Genomic DNA, 20507 nt, shown 5'->3' on the forward strand with positions numbered 1-20507 from the left:
AATGAGAACAAACTTTGGGGCACAAGTTGAGCTCTGCACTTTGCAGAGAAGGTTCACAGTTTGGGCCAAATGTGGGGTGGAAATAATTGTAATGCAACAATCTTTCTGCTCTGCTAAATATATGTCTGAGTAAGAGATTATTGTTTCTAGAGCAAAAGGTACACACAAAAATGAGCTCACCAATTACCCTCAAAGAAGAGATTCATTAACCATTGCTGATTTCCTAGGCTTGAAGGGGGGGGGCATGTGGTTACCCAACATATAATTTTTTTCCAAATGTTGGAAAAATAGTATAGGTATTAAGTATACCTATGGTATAGGTAATTAAGGCACTTGCCGTGTCAAAGCCTGGTCAAAGCTTACTTTAATCCCTGGCAGGGTATAGGGTCTCCCAAATCCAATCCAAAAGTGATTCCTAAGCACAGAATCAGGAGTAAACTCTGAGCATAATGGGCTACGACCTTTTTCTTCCTCCAAAATGCCACTCAAAAATAGAAATTAATTTCATTTCCACTGAATGTCATTGCAGCGAGAAGAAAATTCAAGTGTTTAACACTAATTGCTACAAAGGGATTGTTGTTGGTGATGGTGGCAAGAGTTACCCTAACTCACAGTGAAACTGGAATAAGCAGAAGGTGGTTAATTTCTTCCTCACCATTCCTGTCACCCTGAATCTCCCCTCCCTATGGCCTGGGACCTGTCTGCTCCTGATGACAATCCAATTATCACTTAAGCATGCTCATCATTGTCCCATGGTTGCTTTCACCTTGGGTAAAGATATGCTTTCTTTATTAATATCATAAGAAATTAGTTCACCCACCAACCAATCAGAGCAGGAATAAGAAAGAAGAGATACCTCTGATTGGGAAATTCAGTCCCCAGAACTCTGTAGAGTCAGGGACCACATAGATCAAGCCAGATATCAAGGTCTACAGCTGATATCTTCACCCAGACCCCTGAGATGCACAGTGTGACCATACTTACTCGAATACATAGGCGCTTCCATTATTTGGGGTGGCGATCTGGCCAGTTCCCATGTAGGAAACTGCAACAACTCCTCCATCAGTATTTTGTCTTGTTCTGGCACTTTGTGGCCATATGTGAATATGGCCTTCTCTCAGTGTTCTGCTCAGGCAATCATTTTATAAAACATGCCAATGTCTATTTTGGTTTGCTCTGGGGACACACCAGGTGATGCTTAGGGCTTACTCCTGGTTCTGTACTTAGGGATCACTCCTGGCAGTACTTGGAGAACTATATGGAAAGCCAGGGATTGAATCTGGATTGGCTTTGTGCAAGGCAAGCACCCTACACACTATACTATTGCTCTGGCCTAATGTACCAACATCTTTTTGTTTTGGCCACACCCATTTGATGTTCAGGGGTTACTCCTGGCTATGCACTCAGAAATCGCCCCTGGCTTGGGGGGACTATATGGGACACTGGGGGGATCCATCCTAGGTTAGCGCTTGCAAGGCAGATGCCTTACCTCTAGTGCTACTTCTCCGGCCCACATACCAACATCTTTTTTTTTTTTGTGTGTGTGTTTTTTAGGTCACACCCAGCAGTGCTCAGGGGTTACTCCTGGCTCCATGCTCAGAAATTGCTCCTGGCAGGCACGGGGGACCATATGGGACGCCGGGATTCGAACCGATGACCTTCTGCATGAAAGGCAAATGCCTTACCTCCGTGCTATCTCTCCGGCCCCAACATACCAACATCTTAACTTTACTTCTTTAAGAGATGAGAGCTCCTTATCCAGGGTCACTCTCATTTGTAGTTATTTATGATCAACTCCAGGTTTCCTTGATGCCTGGTTTTAGGGCCTCCTGATGATCTTCTTCAGTAAAATCCCCAGGATTAACTGGGGAAGGTGGGAATAGTGGTGAGTAGAAGCAACGAGTCATTTTAAGATAATATTTAAATAATGAAGCTATTCTTACTTTACCATGTTCTGGTTTATGCACAAGAGTATACCACAGCCTATCCAAATGAAAGTTAATATATGCCAGAGATATTACAGATATATCTGTAATTCTGTAGATGTTAGCAGTGACTTACTTTGCATTTACTGAGTTAGAGATAATAATAGCAGCAAACCTGCTACAGAGATTCCAGATGATCAAAACATTAGCTCTGTTACCACTGAACTTTTTTTTACCTTCTATCTATACCTTGAACCAGATGGACTAAATTCCCAAACATATAGAAAACTCAATTCAAATACTACACAGATTCCTTTTGTCAACCATGGCACATTCCTGGTGATTCACCTGGGCTGATTTTGGTCATTCTGTACTTTGATCTTCAGCTTTATTATCTTCTCCCCATCTATTCCACCCTAGTCTGTTTTCTTGCTTCTGTCAGCAAAATCAATGTCCTGGACAAATATAAATGTGAATAGTTCAGCTAATTCTTCAAAAAGGCCTTAAGGAAATGGATTCTGTATGGTCTTTTGATGAAAGACTACAGACAAGAGAGTATCATAGTTCCAATGTAACCTCACCCCATATTTCCAAACATGCACTATTTACATAGACTAAATGATCTTTTATTTTTACTTATTTTCTGTTTCCCAGAGCACTGCACTGAAAGCTCTGCTGAAGGCAGTCATAGGAATCTTCCCTTCTTAACTGTGGTTATATCTCAGGGGAAGGATGGTTTCATTTACCAGAACACTGGTAAATGATGTATTTATTTAAAATGAATCAACAGGCAAGTCTGTTCAAAATAAAAAAAATGGAAATTCCAAAGAACACCTTTGTTGCCCAAGGTGGGAAGACAAAGGAAGTGGTGATATACATGGGCTCATTTCTAGGTTTTCAACAGCAGCAAAAACGGGCCAAGGCATGCTTGTTTGGTTTTTCTGGGGAAAAAATCCCAGTGAACAAAAGAGGCACAAGGAGAGTATTTCCAATTTGTGAAATTACTGAACTCTCCTCTCTCATGATACAGATGTGAGCATTGAAAGTTTTTACTATGCAAAGTCATGATTGATGACGTTTCAAAATACAGCTTTTCCCAGCAACCCATACTCTACTTCATTTCTTCTGGCTTATCAATATGTATGTTTTCTGGCTCTAGGAAACTGGCTACAAGGAGCTTGAATTCAAATGCCTTTTCTGACTCAAAGGGCCAGCAGAGACAGCTCCACAGAGCTCCATGGAAATGCCAAGTTGCCATTTCCACCTCACTCTCAGATCTCTCTGTTCTAGATATCTCAAAGATGACTTTCTCTTTATTCCTAGCTACATTTTTTCTCTCTGCCAAGCTCCTATTCAGCCCTTGGGCTCTTTCCCCAGTGCTCCAATAGGTCTGTTTACAGAAATACTCTCTCCACAGGAACTGGCAAGACTTTGACTCAGGTCTCAGGTAAGTTCTCCTTGCAAATGGTGGGATAACCAAGGGCTCTAGGACCAGGCCAGCTATAAGAGAATTGCTCAAAGCCCAGACTTTCCACAAAGCTGCCTAGAGACCTGCAGGAATAGATATGGCTGCCTTTGTGTCCTCAACACAGAGACACAAAATCCACAGTGTCATGTGCCTTGGGAGAATTTGGTTGATTTTCTTTAATAACTACATACACACACTCATACACACACACACACACACACACACACACACACACACACACACATACATACACACACACAGCTGGAAAATTCTATAACAAAAGGCCATATTTGCCCCTTGCTGCCATGCTTTTCACTTTATCCTTGAACATCCCAGCCACCTTTCCTTTCCTTTGAGAGTGCACTCTCAGAGGAAAGACCAGAAGGAGGTAGGCCAAGATAAGCAGGCATCTGCGAGGGGCCTTGGACCCCAAGAGATGTTGAAAGGAGAGAGCAAAGGGGAGGAAGGAGGATTTTCCCTGAAGGTGGCTGAGTACAAATTTCCTTTGTTGGTGTGTAGGGGGATGGGGATGAGAAGATGGGAGAAATAGCAGCATGTAGTGCAGGAACCTAAATAAATGCTTATATGTGCCCAGAAGAGACTCCTTGATCCCTGAAGCCTACAAAAACTGCCCTGGAAATGAACTATATCCTTGTACCTAGAAGTTTTCTGAATAATCCCCAGGGCTCCCCAGGGAACTTGAGATGGAAAAGGCTGGGGAGTGGGGGTGGGAGTGGGGGAGGACCCGTAGCATCATTGAGAGATTTTGCAAAAAACAATTCACTGCCACCAGACTGTCCCTGCAAGGTCCCGGGTGCTTGGCCATGACCTAATGAACATGCTGCTCTCTTGTGCCCAGTTGGATAAAACTGGGTGTGGGGGGGATCATGAGCAGAGCAAATGCCTGAGTGAATAGCTTGGGAATGAGTCTGATCTCACATGTGAGCCAACTGCTCAGCCTCCCTCTGTCAGTTCTGGAGGGTTAAGGCCAAAATGAGGCTCCTACAATCAGAGGTGAGAAGAAAGGGGGGGGTCCAAAGCAGTCAAGTTGGCTGGGAACTTCTCTGAGATGTTCCCTGCATGCCAGCGGTGTAAGCCAGTTTGGCATAAAATCAATCCCGAAAGGGACTTGAAGAACAACAGCAAAAGTAGAAGGTCAGTAAATATAAGGCAATGGCTGACACCTTCACAGCCCCAACTGTTCCCAAGGTAGAAATACCCTCAACAAAGGAGAGACTATGTCTCTGAAAGGAAAACTGACAATTGCAGAGCTGGGGCTCAATGAAATAGGGCACAGGGATAAGGGGACTGGATACCTCAACTATGAGATGTAAGAGTCACTGCAAAAAATCAGCCACCCCCAAAGAAAAATTTGAGTGCTGTGACTTCTTAACACAGAGAAGGACCTGGTTGAATGAATCACCCTCAATCAGAAGCAGCTTCCAGGGAGAAGTAGCAGGTGGTGTGGGGAGTGATTTTATAATGGGAGAAGTGATGGACAGGGCCAGGAACCCATGGAGGTGGGCAGAGATGAAGCTTTGCTTTGAGACAGCAGCAAGAAAATGCTCAAAATCACTTCACAGGCCACCTGGATGGACCCTTGCCCATAGAAGTTATGTTCTAAAGAGGGAGGGAGTGTCCAATGGCAGCTGGCCCAGAGGATTCAAAATTGGGAGTCTCTCAGACAACAATGGTCTTTGAGGAGCTTGAAGCATTTATTTTTGTTTTGGGGCAACACTCAGCTTGCTTATTTCTGTTCTGTGCTCAGGGATTACTGCTGGTGTGGCTCAGAGGGGAATATATGGGATGCCTGGGATTGAATCTGGGTCAGTCACATGCATGGCAAGTAACCTACTCACTGAACTACTGCTCTGGCCTCAAAAGTGCTTGAAGCTTTGGAATTCAACTGTTTCCCATGTGTTTCCCTCCCTGAGAGCAGACACTGTGCATTTGCTCTGGTCCCATTCCTCCCCATTTGGAACTTGGCAAAGGAGGCTGAGGGTCTTTCCCAACTCCACCCACCCTATCCCCCAAACATCCAGGAACAGATTTGGAGAGGCAGCAGGAAAGTCGGGGGCTGGGGTAGGGAGTGGAGTCAGCTCCTGTGTCCCTCCAGAAACAGCCGGTGGCAATGCACAACCAACACTATCGCTCTACGATTTATGAGAAGAAAGCAATATGTGCCTGTTTCGGTGCCTGCCGTTTGCCTACCAATGGTGCAGTGTTCACCATTCCAGCCCTCTCGACATTCACATTTGCCATCTCTACAGGTCCCGTGCTCAGTGCAGCGGGGGTGGCATACGCGCTGGTCGCAGGCGGCGCCTGTCCAGCCCTCTTCACAGCGGCAGGCTCTCCCGATGCAGACGCCGTGAGTGCCACAGTCTACTGAGCACACTTCTGCAAGAAAAACAATGATTACAGCTCACTGGCATGGCAGGGTGGCCCCGGGCACACATGCGGGCACCTCGGGGCGCCCCCATGCTCCCTTCTCAGCCACCAGGCGGGTCCTGGTGCCTGGGGGTGGCATTGCAGTCAGCTGAGGGCACACGGGAGGAAGGCAAATGCTTGAGTTGGGGTTGACCCTCTGGATCTGGAATCTGGTGGTGGGCATGAGGATAGGGGGCTGTGCGTGGGTGAAGACCAGGAATGTGTTTGCACAAGGCAACTGGTATGGGAGCCGGCAGGTGCTTGCAAAAGGACCACATGTCTGAGCTGAGCCCACCGGCAAAGCTCTGCAGAGACACCCTTGCAGCCCACAGGGCTCTGTAACCCCTTCCCAGAGATCTGAGCTGGGGATCCATCTGGCCAGCCCCCGCATTGGTGGCGGTGAGGAGGGGTGTGACTGCACATGCAGTCTCTTTCTCGGAGGAGCTCAAATTTAGGTGGGGGATTTGGGGAGTGGGAGGGGTGGGGAGACAGACAGACAGATGTACACGCTCTGGCGTTCAGACCTCTCACGTGAGGACAAACACGGGCCAGACACTCATCCTCACTGCAGACCCCTTTTGAGGGGAGCTCACTCGGCAGGTAGGTCCCTGGGGCTGGGGGTGTTGGGCTCTCAGGTTCTCCACACTCTGTCAGAACCTGGCTGGGGCCCCCAACACAAGACGCAAAGCCAGAGTCAACTATTTGAGAGGAGAGCCCATGAGGATGTCTCTCCCCTCTCTTGTTCTCTCTTTTCCATTTTCCATTTTTTGGAATGAAATAGTCAAGTCTTTCCCCATTGAGGCCAAAGTAGCACTTGCATTTCTTTCCCATTGCCATAACAATCTGACAGTTCTCTCCCTACTCAGAGGAAGGGGGCGACCTGCTGAGCCCCACACCTAAAGAGGTGATCATCAGAGTAGAACAGAACCAGGCTGGGAAGGGTAGGACTGGGGTAAATTGCTGTACCAAAGTGTGTTCAGGAGACCTGAGAGAGAGGCCCACAGTTCCTGATTCTGAACAAAAGCAAGCATCCAGAGTAGCGATGCTACTCCTTTCACATTAGGCAAGGGCATGGCTCCTGCTGAGGTGCTCATGGCACCCCAGAGAGCCTCTTTTCTACTTTCTGGGGTTCTGTGTGAGCCAGCGTTGCTTATTTGTTCCCAATGCTTTTAGGGAGGCACAGAAGCAAATAGAAGTGACATCACCTCCTACATCCCCTCCTGTTGTCCCCCTGTCCATTCGCCAACAGACCAGGAGCAAGAACTTTGAGGAGGGCGGGGGCATGTTCTTTAGTCAGTGTGTCAGGATCATAGATGTCACAACAGAAGTGAGAAAGGAACGACGCAGCAGACGCAAGTCCCTTCACCCCAGGCTGAGCACACCCCTATTTATCCTGGGTGCAGGGCAGCATTGGGAAGAGCAAGAGAACGAAGTACCTCCACTTACCAACAGAGCAGTCAGGGCCCATCCAGTTGGGGTCACAGGTACAGAGCCCTGTATCTGGGAGGTAGGTGCCATGGCCACTGCACTGGTCTGGGCACTGTACCCTTGCCAGCTCGCAGTTGAGCCCTCCCCAGCCGGGGCTGCAGAGGCATTCTCCATTGACACACACTCCATGGCTGGAGCATGTTGGGTCCAAACAATCCACTGGAAGAAAGAAGGAGAGTCCATGGTTACTTGGGAGATGTAGGCTAGTGGACATGTGCTTGTTGCTGACAAAGGGGGCAAGAGAGGTCACTGATTCTCGCCTCCCTACAAATAAATGAGCAGTCCATGAAATACTTTCAAGGTACCTTGATGAACATCATAAAAGTACCCAAAGGGTCAGAGCAATAGTACAGCAGGGAGATGTTTGTCTTCCATGCATCCAGGTTTGATCCCCAGCATCCCATATGGTTCCCAAACCCACCAGGTACAAAGCCAGGTGTCCTTCCTGAGAACCGCTGAGTGTGATTTTGAGATCCTCAAGATCCTAATGAACACAAGGACTTTAACTGGATGTTCAGAGTCTATTTTTTAAGTGGGGAGGAAGATTTTGGGCCACACCTAACAGTGTTCAGGGTTTACTTCTAGCTTTGTGCTCAGGGATCATTCCTGTGGTGTGCAAGAGACCATATGGAATGCCAGAGATCAGGTCATCTGTAAGCAAGACAAGTGCCCTCCAACACTGTACTATCACTCCAGCCTCTATTTCAGAACTCTTGTGACCAGAACACAAATGGTAGTGGTGGTGAAGAGGCCTCACTCCCTGTATCCCCAATCCTCTGTGACCCTATGACTCTCAAGAGGGTAAAAAGTAAAGCAATTTCTTTTAACACTCCCAACACTTGACATCAGAAGGGAACAAAGAGTTCCAAAGAAAGCCACCACAACGCACACATGAGTCACTCTCCTCATTAAATTTCACTTTGGTTCCATCTAAAATTAGTTTCTATGCTCTGAGCATGCCTGCATCTTGACTGAAGGGGTGCCTGGAGGAGGGGGAACTGACAGAACTGGCAGGTGTGCAGAGTGGAAGAAGCCAAGTTGTGGAAATGATTCTAGGTGATCTACAATGGGTCAAATGGGCTGGCTGAGTTTCCCTCAGTCTCCCAATCCATACCCTGTCTCTAGTCTTTGTTGCTCTCACTATGCTCTGAGACCCAAGTTGAATCACGTCTCTGAGTAGATGGGCATTCAAGAGGCAACTTGAAGATGATTACTCTGTTGTTTTTTTTGTTTTGTCTTATTTCTTATTTTCTTGGAGGTTGGCGAAGGGGCATACCCAGAAGTACAAAAGGGCTACTTAACTCTGCGTTCAAGGTCCCTTGTGGCAGTGCTTGGAGACCATATGTAAAAAAAGGGATGAAAGCATGGTTGGCTGTATGCCAGGCCAGAGCCTTACCCTCATGCTATCATACTGGCCATGCAGATCTTTACTCTAATCAATTCAAACTGATAAGAGAGGTGAGTGGCAAAATTTGGTTCTTGAGGACAAGCATGTATACTTGGGATCAGATTCAGGTGTCAAACATTAACACAGATCATTGAGTTTTATCTTAGTCCCCAGAGAATCTTGTAAGATTCTCTCTCTCTTTCTCTCTCTCTCTCGCTCTCTCTCTCTTTACAGGGGGCACATCAGACAGCACTTAGGGGCTACTCTTGACTCTCTCAGGGTTCTCTCCTGGTGAGGCTATATGGGCCATATGTGATGTTAGAGACTAAACTGGGGTCAGTAATATCCAAGATTTATACCCCTATGCCCTTACACTGTCTCTTATAATTTTTTCTTATGGTGTAGAAAGAAGCAGCGCTCTTAAAAATCTGCGATACAACAGCTGTAGGTAGATATTATTTAGATTACCCATGCTACAAGTGGTTTCATTTTGGAGGCCATTAGACTTGAGGAATTTGGGCTTATCGAAAATCACAAATATCTTAAGAAGTTTATAAAGCAAAGCCATCCCACTGCAAAAAATATGAATGTACAGAGATGTTTCTTGGACCCCATTTGGGTCATCTTAAGAAGGAAAGTGATTCAATACTTTGGGGCCATAGAGACAGTGACTGTTAAAGACTGATTTTTATTTTATTTTATTTTATTTTGGTTTTTGGGTCACACCCAGCTGCACTCAGGGGTTCCTCCTGGCTCTATGCTCAGAAATTGCTCCTGGCAGGCTTGGGGGAACCATATGGGATACCAGAATTTGAACCGCCGTCCTTCCACATGCAAGGCAAACAAACGCCTTACCTCCATGCTATCTTTCCGGCTCCCGATTTTATTTGTTTTTAGTCAGGAATTCACTCTCAGAAAGGTGAACTTTTAGGGTGAATATGTTTTGATTTGGAGATAGTTACAATAAACTTGTCCTGCTGACTGTTATTCCAAGGCTGAATTGGTGGGCTGGGGACTATTCCCCCTGATGACAGACCCCCATTTCAATGCCTTTACATGTGCTTCTATGGGAAGGTTAGGAAGTGAGGTCAGCAGAGCTGAAGCTCCAGTTACATGTAAAACATTTCCACAGAGCATATTCCCTGCCTCTGGTGTCTCTTACTGGCATTGCCAGGGGCACTAGGGTAGTTGTGTTGTTTTTGCACAATCAACACTGGCATGAGTGATGGGTTTATGCTCTAAATGTTTGTTGCTCATGAGACAAATTTTCACTGCAAAGGTCCAATGAGAAAGAGAAACTGTGCTAAGCGCTTTGTGCTTTTGGGAAGAAGCCTGTGTGATTTGTGGTTTGCCAAATATAAATTAATTCACTCAAAATCAATTTTGCTCACAATCTTCTAATAAAACCAAAGTTCTTTTTGTTTTGGGGTCATACCTTGTTATGTTAAGGGGTTACTTCTGGCTCTGCACTCAGGAATTACTCCTGATGGTGCTCAGGGACCATATGGGATTTCGGGAATCAAATAAATCCAAAGTTCTGGTTGCAATGTTTTTAACCCTGTCCTCATTCCTAATATAGCAAAATCATAATATATACATAACCATCTGGTATGCTACATGTCTCAGAAGTAATCCCCACCAATAATTAGCCATTAAAATGTTTGGTGAAAGACTACAGAAATGGTGGATTGTAAGTGCAGTTAAGAGAGTTGACAATAATAGTTGAACATGATCACTCAAGACAAAAACTTGGAATTGAAAGGAAGGAAAGTGATATGCCTAGGGAAACTGGAGGATCACTGGGGAAACTAATGGTGGGAAATGAACACTGGTTAAGGGATGGGTGTTGGAACATTGTATGACCAAATTCAAATATCAACAACATTTTTAAATTTTTTGGGGGCCACATCCATTTGATGCTCAGGGGTTACTCCTGGCTAAGCACTCAAAAATTGCTCCTGCCTTGGGGGGACCATATGGGATGCCGGGGGATCGAACCGCGGTCCTTCCTTGGCTAGCGCTTGCAAGCAGGCACCTTACCTCTAGCTCCACCTCACTGGCCCCACATTTTTTAATTTTTATTTATTTTTGGTTGTTTTTTGGGGGGGCCATGGGGGCATGGTGGCACTCAAGGGTTACTCCTGGCTCTACGCTCAGAAATCACTCCTGGCTCCGGGGACCATATGGGATGCTGGGGATCAAATATGTGTCCATCCTGGGTCAGCTGTATGTAAGGCAAATGCCCTACTGCTGTGCTACCACTCCAGCCCAACAACATTTTTTAAAACCAGAAAAGAGGAAGTCAAACTATCTCTATTTGCAGATGACATGATGATATATATCAAAAAACCCCCAAGTTTACAAAAAAGCTCCTAGAAACAATAAACCAATAACCCAATACAGCAAAGTGGCCAGCTACAAAGTTAATACACAAAAGAATTTCATTCCTTTATAGAAATAACAACTCAGAGGAGAAAAAGATCAGAGTGTCTATTTCATTTAAAACAGTGTCCAAAATTGGGGCCGGCGAGGTGGCACTAGAGGTAAGGTGTCTGCCTTGCAAGCGCTAGCCAAGGATCAGGACCTCGGGAGTCCCATATGGTCCCTCCAAGCCAGGGGCAATTTCTGAGTGCTTAGCCAGGAGTAACCCCTGAGCATCAAGTGGGTGTGGCCCGAAAAACCAAAAAAACAAAGAATCAAAAAAAAATAGTGTCCAAAATTATCAAGTACCTAGGATCAACTGAACAAGAGAGGTGAAATACCATGAAAATACCATGAAAACTTTAAAACACTTTAGAAAGAAATTGAAGAAAATCTTAGGAAATGGAAGAACATTACATACCCAGGGATTGGAAGAATCAATATCATCAAAATGACCACCTAAACTACTAAACTACTATATAAATTCAATACAATCCTTATTCAAATTAAGGCAATTTTCTTCAAGGACTTAGAACAACCAATTATAAAGTTTGTGTGGAATCAAAAAAGACCAAGAATAGCCAAATCCATATGGCTGGGAGGCATTCCATTACATGATTTGAAGCTCTACTAAAAAGCTATAGTGATCAAAATGGCATGGTATTGAAACAAAGACAGACTTTCAGACCAATGGGTCAGAATAGAATATCAAATGATAATCCCCCAAGTTTATGGTCAATTAATATTTGACAAAGGAGCTGAGAATTTGGAATGGAATAAAGACAGTCTCTTCAAAAATGGTGCTGGAGCAATTGGGTAGTCACAAATAAGAAATTAAAAATTGATTCATATCTCATACCTTACAGAAAAGTCAATTCAAAGTATATTAAAGACCTTGAGATTAGAACTGTATCCATAAAGTTTACTGAGGAAAACATGGACCTTACAGAAAAGTCAATTCAAAGTATATTAAAGACCTTGAGATTAGAACTGTATCCATAAAGTTTACTGAGGAAAACATGGACAGAATACTCCAAGACTTAGACCTCAAAGAATTCTTCAATGATAGGATGACAATGACAAGAGCTATAGCATCAAACCTGAATAAATGGGACTACATAAAACTAAAATGTTTCTGTATGGTAAATGAAACACAGACTAAAATTAGAAGACAGCTAACTGAATGAGAAAAAAATTTTGTACTCAACACATCAGTTAAAGATATATCTAGGATATGCAAAGTAATCACAAAGGCTAACTCCACAAAACCTAAAAAAAATACACATCAAAAATGAGAAGAGGAAATAAACAGACACTTCTCTGAAGAAGACCAACAGATAGCCAACAGACACATAAAAAATATTCATCATCACTTATCATTAGGGAAATACAAATAAAGATAACAATGAAATATCATCTTACACCAGTGAGGATGACACATATCAAAAAGACTCATAACAATCTCTGTTGGTGGGTATGTGGTGAGAAAGAAACTCTCATACACTGTTGGTGGGAATGCTGCCCGGTCCAACCCCTATGGAAAACAGTATGGTGGGTTCTCAGTAAACTCAAAATTGAGCTGCCATATGACCCAGAAATTCTGTTTTTGGGTATCTATCCCCAGGACAGATAAACATTCATCCAAAAGGATGTATGAATACCACTATTCATTGCACTTAGTACAATAGCACTTAGTACAATAGCCAAGATTTGGAATCAACCTATATGTCCAACAACAGATGAATAGATCATGAAGATGTGGTACATATATACAATGGAGCTATAAAGTGTAATGCAATCATGCAATTTGCAGCTACATGGATGGAACTGGAAGATATTATGAAGTAATCCAGAAGAAGGATAAATACAGAATGATATTACTTATATGTGGTATTAAGAATAACTGTACAAAGAAATGAAATGAAATGGTCTAAATGGGAGTTGTCTCGAACACCCTTGTCCCAGAGTATAGGGAGGAGAAGGAAAGAAACTGAGTAGAAGAAGAGACACACAAATCTGAAAGGATGGGGCCAGGGGCTAAGTGGTCTCAGGTGCATTGATAGTATTAAAAAAAGGACAGAACTATATAACCAACCCAAGGACAGCAACAATGGAATCAAGAAACCCAAACTTTAACAAGCTAAACTTTTTTTTTTATTTAACCAACTTTATTACATACATGATTGTATTTGGGTTTCAGTCATGTAAAGAAAACCACCCATCACCAGTTAACAAGCTAAACTTAAAATTGACCCATTATACTGGTAGGCTAAGGCACAGGAGGTGGTATGGGATACACTTGGAGAACACTGGTGGAAGGAGGTGGACACAGGTGGTGGGATTGGCCACCATTGTATGTCTGAAACCCAACTATGAAGGACTTTGTAAATTATATGAGTTATAATAATATTAAAATTTAAAAGGTATCATAATCTTCACAAAAGAATAAAATATAAATTAATATACCACCATCAAAAATGGCATTTCTCCTCTTCCAGATAAATGAGCTTTCTCTTTTTTTTTTTCTCAAATCTGAGAATGAAGAGAGGAAGGAAATCTCTGGAGATGATTATTAGCCCAGCAATAGGAGGTCATTCAAAGAATCATTTATTATATCTAGAAACAGGACCTGCTCTTTCTGTGATCACTAATATCAGCCCTGAGTGCTGTGTAATTATAGAGACCAGAAGGATAGCTACATTCAGAGGGAGGAGGAGCAGTTTGCTGGTGAATCTAAAATTTGCTTTCAACTTCTCATGACTGCTTTTTGGCCAAGTCTTTTGAGCCCATTGCAGGTAACAGGTGCTCTAGAGGTTTATAAAGAGGCAGAATTAGAAGCGGCATTTTCTCTCAAAGAGGCAGCTGGCCTGTCCAGGCTAAATTCATAGTCCTCTAATGCAGGTCCCAGGTAGCTGAGATCATTAAAAATCATTTCAGTCATGGGCCCTCTGTAGGTTTGACAAAGAGGGAGCTGTGAAGGTGATTACTATCCCTGAGGATAGAAAAGGAGGTCAAAGAAAGAGATCTACATACAATACATTCTAGAGGCACCCTCCCTCTCCTGAAAAAAATCATGAGTCACATTTGTGATGATAATTGTCCTTGAAAATGACAACCATGAAACTGACATGAAAACATGGCAGACTCAAATATATGTGTTGGCTCTGCTCTTTCACTTTCTCTCCATTTCCCCAGGCCTGAAGAACCCTCACAAATGGGGCCTTTCCTTTCCATGCGTAAATTTGTTAATGGGCCCTCAATGTTTATGTAGTGCAAAGGGAGAATGACAACTATTGATTTACTTGCCCCAGCCACTTCAGGTAAATTGTTTGCTTCTGATGATTATCAGAAATCTAAAACAGAACAAAATAAAACAAAAACAAAAAACAACCCAAGGGTGCTAAGTGGAAGAAAATGTGCTGACCCAACTTTCTGATTCCATTTCTGATTTTGAAAAGAACATATAAATCATGTTTATTCTTTGGGAACTTTTGTGTGGGGGGTGGGTAGCAGAAATTAATGGATGACCAATGTGCCTTCCTTGTTTTTGGTGGCGGAGGGTTAATTCATTTTGAACATTGAAACTGGGCACATTGACAGAATGAAAGAAGTGGAGAAAGCACTTGAAATTCCACTCATATGGATAGGCACAATTTTTACTGGAGGGAAAAATAGCCGAAGATGGCCAGTGTCATTGTTTGGCCATTTTGCTCTCATCCAATGATGAGTGCAAAGGGTTCTTTTTAACCTCTCACTGTATTACTTGCTTCACCCATTTCCAGCAAAGGCAGCTTTGCTCTGTGATCCATTTATCTTAGGGAACTTTAACCTTTCCTGTAGGGTTTTTAAATCAGAACTTTCTTCATCCTGATGCCCAATTTGGTTTTATGATGCAGATGAAGGGAGAAGGGAGAAAGAGTTGAGAGAATGAAGAACAAGAAATGGGTGGGGCAGATTTTGGAGCCTCTTTGCTGACATTAGCAGCAACACCCTGGCAAGTCTGGTCAAGAGTAATGCTGTGGAAGAACCAGAATGCACAGTGGGTAAAGAGTTTGTCTTGCATGTGCCCAATCTGAGTTTGATCCCCTGTTCCTCATATGGTCCCTTGAGGTCCATGAGAAATAATCCATGAACACAGATCTAGGAATAAGCCCTGAGCAACATTAATTGGAATGCTAAACTAAACAAAAATAATACTATCACAGAAGCTGACTCTTTATAGCCAGTGTCCTAAAAACAAAGAAATGAGAATGTTTTGAAGAGGGTATTGTTGAGGGTTTGTAAGAAGTGTCTTTTATTCCCTTGTGGATTGGACTGCAAGATCTAGACATCAACGGGATGAGAGAGCAGATCTTCGTGGATCTGAGAAGGCCAATGCTCAAAGCCCCTCTGATTCAGCACTGTGCCAGTGAGAAATCTGGAGAGAAGAAAGTGCACAGTTATCCCCATGATCCTGGTTCTCAGGTAGGGCTGGTGGTGGGTTGGTGGGTAGTGTTTTATTCCCTCCCCTTGGTTTGGTAGACAAGCAGATGCTTCTTTTTTTTTTTTTTTTCTGGGACCATGGGAAGGAAAAGAGTTTTCTGAAATCATTTTGCTGAGACGTCATAGAGGAAAATGGTTCATCTAGAAGACAGTACTGAGTCCACAAAAGGCTAAGGAACAAGAAGAGGACCCATTCTTACCTTCCTCCCTATTGGGTTGCTTCTTTATACAGAAGTGGACATTGTTTGGGCAACTGGATCGCATATTTGAGAAGGCCGGCAAGCAGGTGGACTAGCTATCTTGCATTGAGCTTGGCCAGCCCCTAGGTACCAAAGCACTCTTGTGAAGGCTGTCACCAGAGTTGGTAGTATGAATCCTGACAATGGGAGCAGCGATGAGAAGTTCTTCTGTGTTCCATTGCCCAGGCCCCTTCTCCTGGTCACTAGGCTTTTGAAGATGATTTGTTAGTTGAGTTTGTTATATGCCCCAGTCATCTCCCAGCAGTCCATTGGCGGGAGTCCTAATGAGCTCTCCCAGATGTATTAAATCCAGCCCACATGCTCAGCTGAGTGATGTCAAGAGACCAGGGGAGCTGGTCCAACATGGACTCTCCAAGTGACATGAGAAAATCAAAGCCTAGACGCCTGACTGCACCCTACTAATTCCTGCTGGACTAAGGGCCCAGACAATCATGGGTATGAAACTCTAGCAATATTGAGAAACTATCATAAAATCAAAGACCTTTGGGGCAGATGGAAGACCAAGAATTGTCAGTATGTTTGCTTCTCAATAGTTTCAATGTTTAATTCAGAGAAAAAGGATGTCTTTGCTCCAGGGGAAAGAGAAGGAAGAAAAAGCAGAAAAAAAATGAAGAAAAGATATACTTGTAAAAATAAAAGATGCAAAAAATGTCTTTATCAACTTATCATTGATTTTCAATTTTGTGGAATTTCAGGCAAGCTTTATTCATCTATATGTGTATGGCTGTGAACTCCACAGTAATAATAATAATGATAATAGTAAAATAATAATAAAAATAGATCTTTCAGATGTGAGCCAAAAAGAAAAATATTAAGGGAACCACAGATAAAGTGGCCAAAGTCACATGAACCAGAGATTTTGTCTACACACCTGACCTTATGTGTGTGTGGTGGTGGTGGGGAAGAGCTGAGAGGTGCTCTGGGTCACTGATAGAGGAAAGCTGGTTCTCTGGTTCTGGGTGCTGTGTTAGAATGATAGATGCATTGTATATCACAATACTTCAATCAACATGATTTTTAAAAAACACCAAGTTCACTCTCTGAAGAAACTTTTCAGAAGACAAAATATAATGTTGCACCATATCTATACATTTCTTTAAAATGAAGGAAGAACATATAGACAAAGTGAGGGAAATGCCAGGCTGTGCTCTGGGCTCACTCCTGGATCTGTACTCAGGGGTTCTTCCTGATGAGATTCAGGGACTTGAATTGGTGCCAGGGATTGAATTTGGTCAGTAAGATGTAAGGCAAATACTTTATCTGCTGCACTATCATGCTCAGAGAAAGGAATTACAAGAGAAGAAAACAAAGGAGAAAATAGAAAGGGACAAATGCCATTAAAGGGCAAAAGTGAGCATTTCTTTTTCCTTTTTTTGGTTTTTGGGTCACACCCGGTGATGCTCAGGAGTTACTCCTGGTTAGGTGCTCAGAAATTGCTCCTGGCTCAAGGAACCATATGGGACACTGGGGATTGAACCCAGGTCCGTCCTGGATCTGCCATGTGCTAGGCAAATGCCCTACCGCTGTTGATCCGTCCCCCAAATTGAGCATTTCTTGCAGTGTCTTATATCAAGTTGTCTGAGTTTCTTCACATCCAAAGAGCCAATGGGTGAGACATCTTTTTGAGACAACAGGCTCAAGTTTCCGCTGCAAAACCCAGAGGCAGGCCAGGGCACCCAGGCAGAGGTCTGCACAGCAGAGTTTATCCCAGCAGGGAGACCTGACCAGCATGCACTTACCTTCCTCACAGTGATCACCCTTGTAGCCCGTGGAGCAGACACAATTTCCATCGATGCATGAGCCGTGGCCTCCACAGGCGGGGTCAATGCACTGGTTCATGGGCACATCACACTCAGCCCCCTTCCAGCCGCTGTAGCACTGGCATGAGCCTTTTGAGTATTGTCCATTTCCGCTGCACAGCACAGGGCAGGCTGCTGTAAAAACAAGAGATATAACACCAGGTCACCATTGAGGGTTTGAAAGATTGTGCTGGTGTGGGCAGAGATTCCAGGAGGCAGAGCTGGCCTGAACATTTCAGCACTGCTCACCCTGATCTCAGTAGGGGAAATTGGGCCAATGAGGGGTGCTGAGCTTATATGATCGAAATGACAGCCACAACAGAAAAGGCCAAGATGCTTTGAGAATTGGGGCTGGAGAGATAGCACAGCGGTGTTTGCCTTGCAAGCAGCTGACCCAGGACCTAAGGTGGATGGTTCGAATCCCGGTGTCCCATATGGCCCGTGCCTGCCAGAAGCTATTTCTGAGCAGATAGCCAGGAGTAACCCCTGAGCACCGCCGGATATGGCCCCCAAAACAAAAACAAACAAACAAAAAAAAAGATGCTTTGAGAATTGGCAGCTACTTTCCTCACTGCACACTGAGCACCTCGCTTGGCTCAGGGAGCCATCTATACCACTTATTATTGAAACACTATCATCACTTTGTAGGGTACAGGCTCGGATCAGGAACCCTGCTTTCAGAGAAAGCATTGATTGGCCAAGTTAGCAGCAGATGTAACCCATGAGGTACAAAGGATATATTGGCACAGGGATTCCTACTAGAAACCCAACTCCTTTATTAGGGGCTGTTGTATATTTGGTTGAACATTCCACAGTCCCAATGGGGGAAAGGGGAATCCTGTACCTCTTATCTGGGGAGGATAAGAAAAGCTAGTTCGGTAGGTAATAAATAATCTACACGGATATGGAGATTTTAGCAGGCAAGAAAACTCACACTGCAAGCTGTTCACCCACAAACCAGTTGCTCCACCCCGTGGAATCACAAGCCTAGAAGGCAGCTTTCATCTAAGGTCTCCTAACAAGTATTATTGAGATAAAAAAAAAAAAAACCCAAGCCCCACCCCCAAGGGGAGGGGAAAAACCAGATGAAAGGCAATGGGGAAACGACCTAGGGGAATAATTCAGATACAAACGAGGGTTAATTCAAAGACCTCTATTTACATCACAAAGGGCTATGGATTCAGGGTTTCTGCTGCTAGCAGAAATAGGAATTAGAAGCCATGATGCAGCTTACAGGTCTCTCAGGTTTCTTTCCTCTCATAGCTATTTAAAGGAAAGAATGTTGGGCTATGAATTAGCCTTTATTTCTGGAGGCCCCAGTTTCCTTATTTAGACATGGAAGAAATAATTGTGCCCATTTCTAAGGGTAGGATGAGTCACAATGAATAAAAACAGGGAGTGAACACAAAGGCCGGGACATGTGGAAGAGGTTCAAGCTTTATCCTGTCTGGACCCCTTTACCTCTAGCAGAAGTGACACCCAAACACTGAGTTTGGACTAGCTCCTGAGAACTGCAGGATTAAATCCCTCCAGCGGCCCAAAGACCATCGTAGGCAAGGAAGGATAGACAAATCGTCAATAGTCAGCACCTCTCCTCTGGGCCTAAGCCAGCAAGCATCAGTGATGGGCAGATGGCTGGGCAGGGGACAATTGGTGACTCTAGCATTTTGGCCTCCAGTGTGCTCACTGGCCCCTTTTAGAGAGAGAGTGAGAATGTATGTCGGAGGAAGGCATCACATCAGCCTGTAGGATTTCACTGGGGTGAGATTCACAGAAACAAAGCCAATTATTTTTTTTAAATAATTACTTTAAGTCTCCTTCCTCCCTCCCTCCCTTCCCTTCCTTCCCTCCCTCCCTCCCTCCCTCCCTCCCTCCCTCCCTCCCTCCCTCCCTCCCTCCCTCCCCTCCCTCCCTCCTTTCCCTCCCTCCCTCCCTCCCTCTTCCTTCCCTCCTTCCTTCCTTCCTTCCTTCCTTCCTTCCTTCCTTCCTTCCTTCCTTCCTTCCTTCCTTCCTTCCTTCCTTCCTTCCTTCCTTCCTTCCTTCCTTCCTTCCTTCCTTCCTTCCTTCCTTCCCTTTCTTTTTCTGAAAATTCTTACTCTAGCTCTCTCCCTTGTCTTTTCCCTTTCCATTCCCCTTCCTTCACTCTCTCTTTCTCTTTCCTGTACTCAGGGGTTGCTCCTGGCTCTGCTCAAGCATCAGACTGGGTGAGTTTAGGGGACTCTAAGAGTTCTGGGGAGCAAACTTGAGCCAGTTATTAGTCAAATACAAGACCCAAAGTTGCCCTACTGCTGTGCCATATCTTGGTCCCCTAGAAACTTTGTTTCTGCTCAGGGCCATTTAGGTATTTATAGCATCACTTAATGGTTGCATGATATCGGCAGAAGGGTCCCAGGTAATTCAAGTGAAACATTTTGTGTATCCTGTCATGGACTAGATGTCAGCATTTGGCAGTCTCAGTTGGACCTTCCTCACCTTGCTCTAGACCAGGGGTCTCAAACTCGCAGCCCATGGGCTGCAAACGGCCCCCCATACAACATTTTGTGGCCCTTCCCTAGAGGAATCTTTTTTTGTTTTGTTTTGTTTTAGTTGTTTGGGTCACACTCCCAATGTTCAAGGCTTACTACTGACTTTGCACTCAAAGATCATCCTGACTTTGCCTCCTGCAGCCCCCAGGTAAATTGAGTTTGAGACCCCTACTCTAGACCATAGAAATGACTTTCTGAGATGTCCAGAAACCACCTGGGCAGATGATACTATAGCTCCAGTTTTGCTCTGGAAGGTTTAACAAGTTTACCTAGTTACCTGCAAGCACCACCCAAAGAGCCTACCATTCCATGAGACAAGTGGGCA

The 20507-nt window shown here is 44.2% G+C and overlaps 1 protein-coding gene across 1 annotated transcript in view; it reads right to left on the reverse strand.

The window, feature by feature from the left end:
* TENM2 (teneurin transmembrane protein 2) overlaps positions 1-20507 on the reverse strand; it is a 1185834-nt gene that overhangs the window by 107379 nt on the left and 1057948 nt on the right. Inside the window, exons 12-14 of the mRNA XM_049774568.1 lie at positions 17598-17792; positions 7267-7467; positions 5578-5790 (exon numbers count right to left, since the gene is read on the reverse strand). Of these exons, the coding sequence (XP_049630525.1) occupies positions 5578-5790; positions 7267-7467; positions 17598-17792 (609 nt within the window). The remainder of the gene's footprint in view (positions 1-5577; positions 5791-7266; positions 7468-17597; positions 17793-20507) is intronic.

Source organism: Suncus etruscus, chromosome 6, assembly GCF_024139225.1.
Source record: "Suncus etruscus isolate mSunEtr1 chromosome 6, mSunEtr1.pri.cur, whole genome shotgun sequence".
In the NCBI taxonomy this organism is placed as follows: Eukaryota; Metazoa; Chordata; class Mammalia; order Eulipotyphla; family Soricidae; genus Suncus; species Suncus etruscus.